An 887-nucleotide genomic window follows, 5' to 3' on the forward strand; every position below is an offset into this window, starting at 1 on the left:
AAAAAAAAATCAAAAGTAGACTACCTACAGACAGGTGGCGGGGGGAGGGAAGAGTGGGGAATTAAAACGCCGAAAAGGACAACCTCACGTACGACAGTCAAATCATTCACCTGAAGCAGACAATACGGGGACTCCGAATGATTCATCTGTAATTCACCCTATTCTTCACCATCCAGCCTCCTACCAGCAGCATCCTACAGCGAATCGCACCTGCAGCACCAGTACCACTACTGCCCCCTTCCCCCCCGAAAGAGAGAGCGCAGACATGATTTTTGCTTCCACTTACCTTTGAGTAACTTCTGCCCTTCCGCGATGTTCGGGGAAACCGAGGCGGTGTAATCTTCTTCCGAAAAGCCAGGCTTGCAAGTGGGTCTTACTGTAAGATCCCCATTGTGTGCCTGCGGGGTGGAAAGGAGCAGGGTGACCGCACGGGCAGAGGCGGAGGGGCAAGCCCCGGAGAGGGGCAACGGGCGGAAAGGCTGGCAATGAGGAGCGGCGAACAACGGCGCTCCTGGACTTGGAGGCCTGATGCTGCCCGCCCGGGAGAGGGCTTGTGGCTGCAGGGGGGTCTCCTGAGGGCGGGCGAGCAGCCCCACTTGGCATCAACTCCCCCATCCAGCCAGGCCCCCAAACTCCAGCTGCCCCTCAGCAACTTCTGCTCGCCCTGGGGCGGGCGCAGGGGGGGATCCCTGCCTGCAGCAGCATCCCAAGAGCCGCGCATCCCAGCCGCCCAGACCGCGCAACTTTGCGCGCGCACAAAGGCCCCCCCAGCCGGCTGCCATGCCCGGGGGGAGCGGGCAGAGCCGCTTACTAAGCAGAAAGGCAAGCTCGGTGCTGCGACGGGAGCGGCGGGGGGGGGGGGACCCCCGCACCCCGCCGCATCCACC

General features: G+C 62.2%; 1 protein-coding gene across 1 annotated transcript in view; it reads right to left on the bottom strand.

Annotated features, from left to right (window-relative positions):
* Positions 1-782, bottom strand: part of CDH4 (cadherin 4) — an 806,448-nt gene extending 805,666 nt beyond the window's left edge. Inside the window, exons 1-2 of the mRNA XM_019509758.1 lie at positions 777-782; positions 287-398 (exon numbers count right to left, since the gene is read on the bottom strand). Of these exons, the coding sequence (XP_019365303.1) occupies positions 287-398; positions 777-782 (118 nt within the window). The remainder of the gene's footprint in view (positions 1-286; positions 399-776) is intronic.
* Between the last annotated feature and the right edge of the window lie 105 nt (positions 783-887).

This window comes from Gavialis gangeticus, unplaced genomic scaffold (assembly GCF_001723915.1).
Source record: "Gavialis gangeticus isolate Ggan-Ray unplaced genomic scaffold, GavGan_comp1, whole genome shotgun sequence".
In the NCBI taxonomy this organism is placed as follows: Eukaryota; Metazoa; Chordata; order Crocodylia; family Gavialidae; genus Gavialis; species Gavialis gangeticus.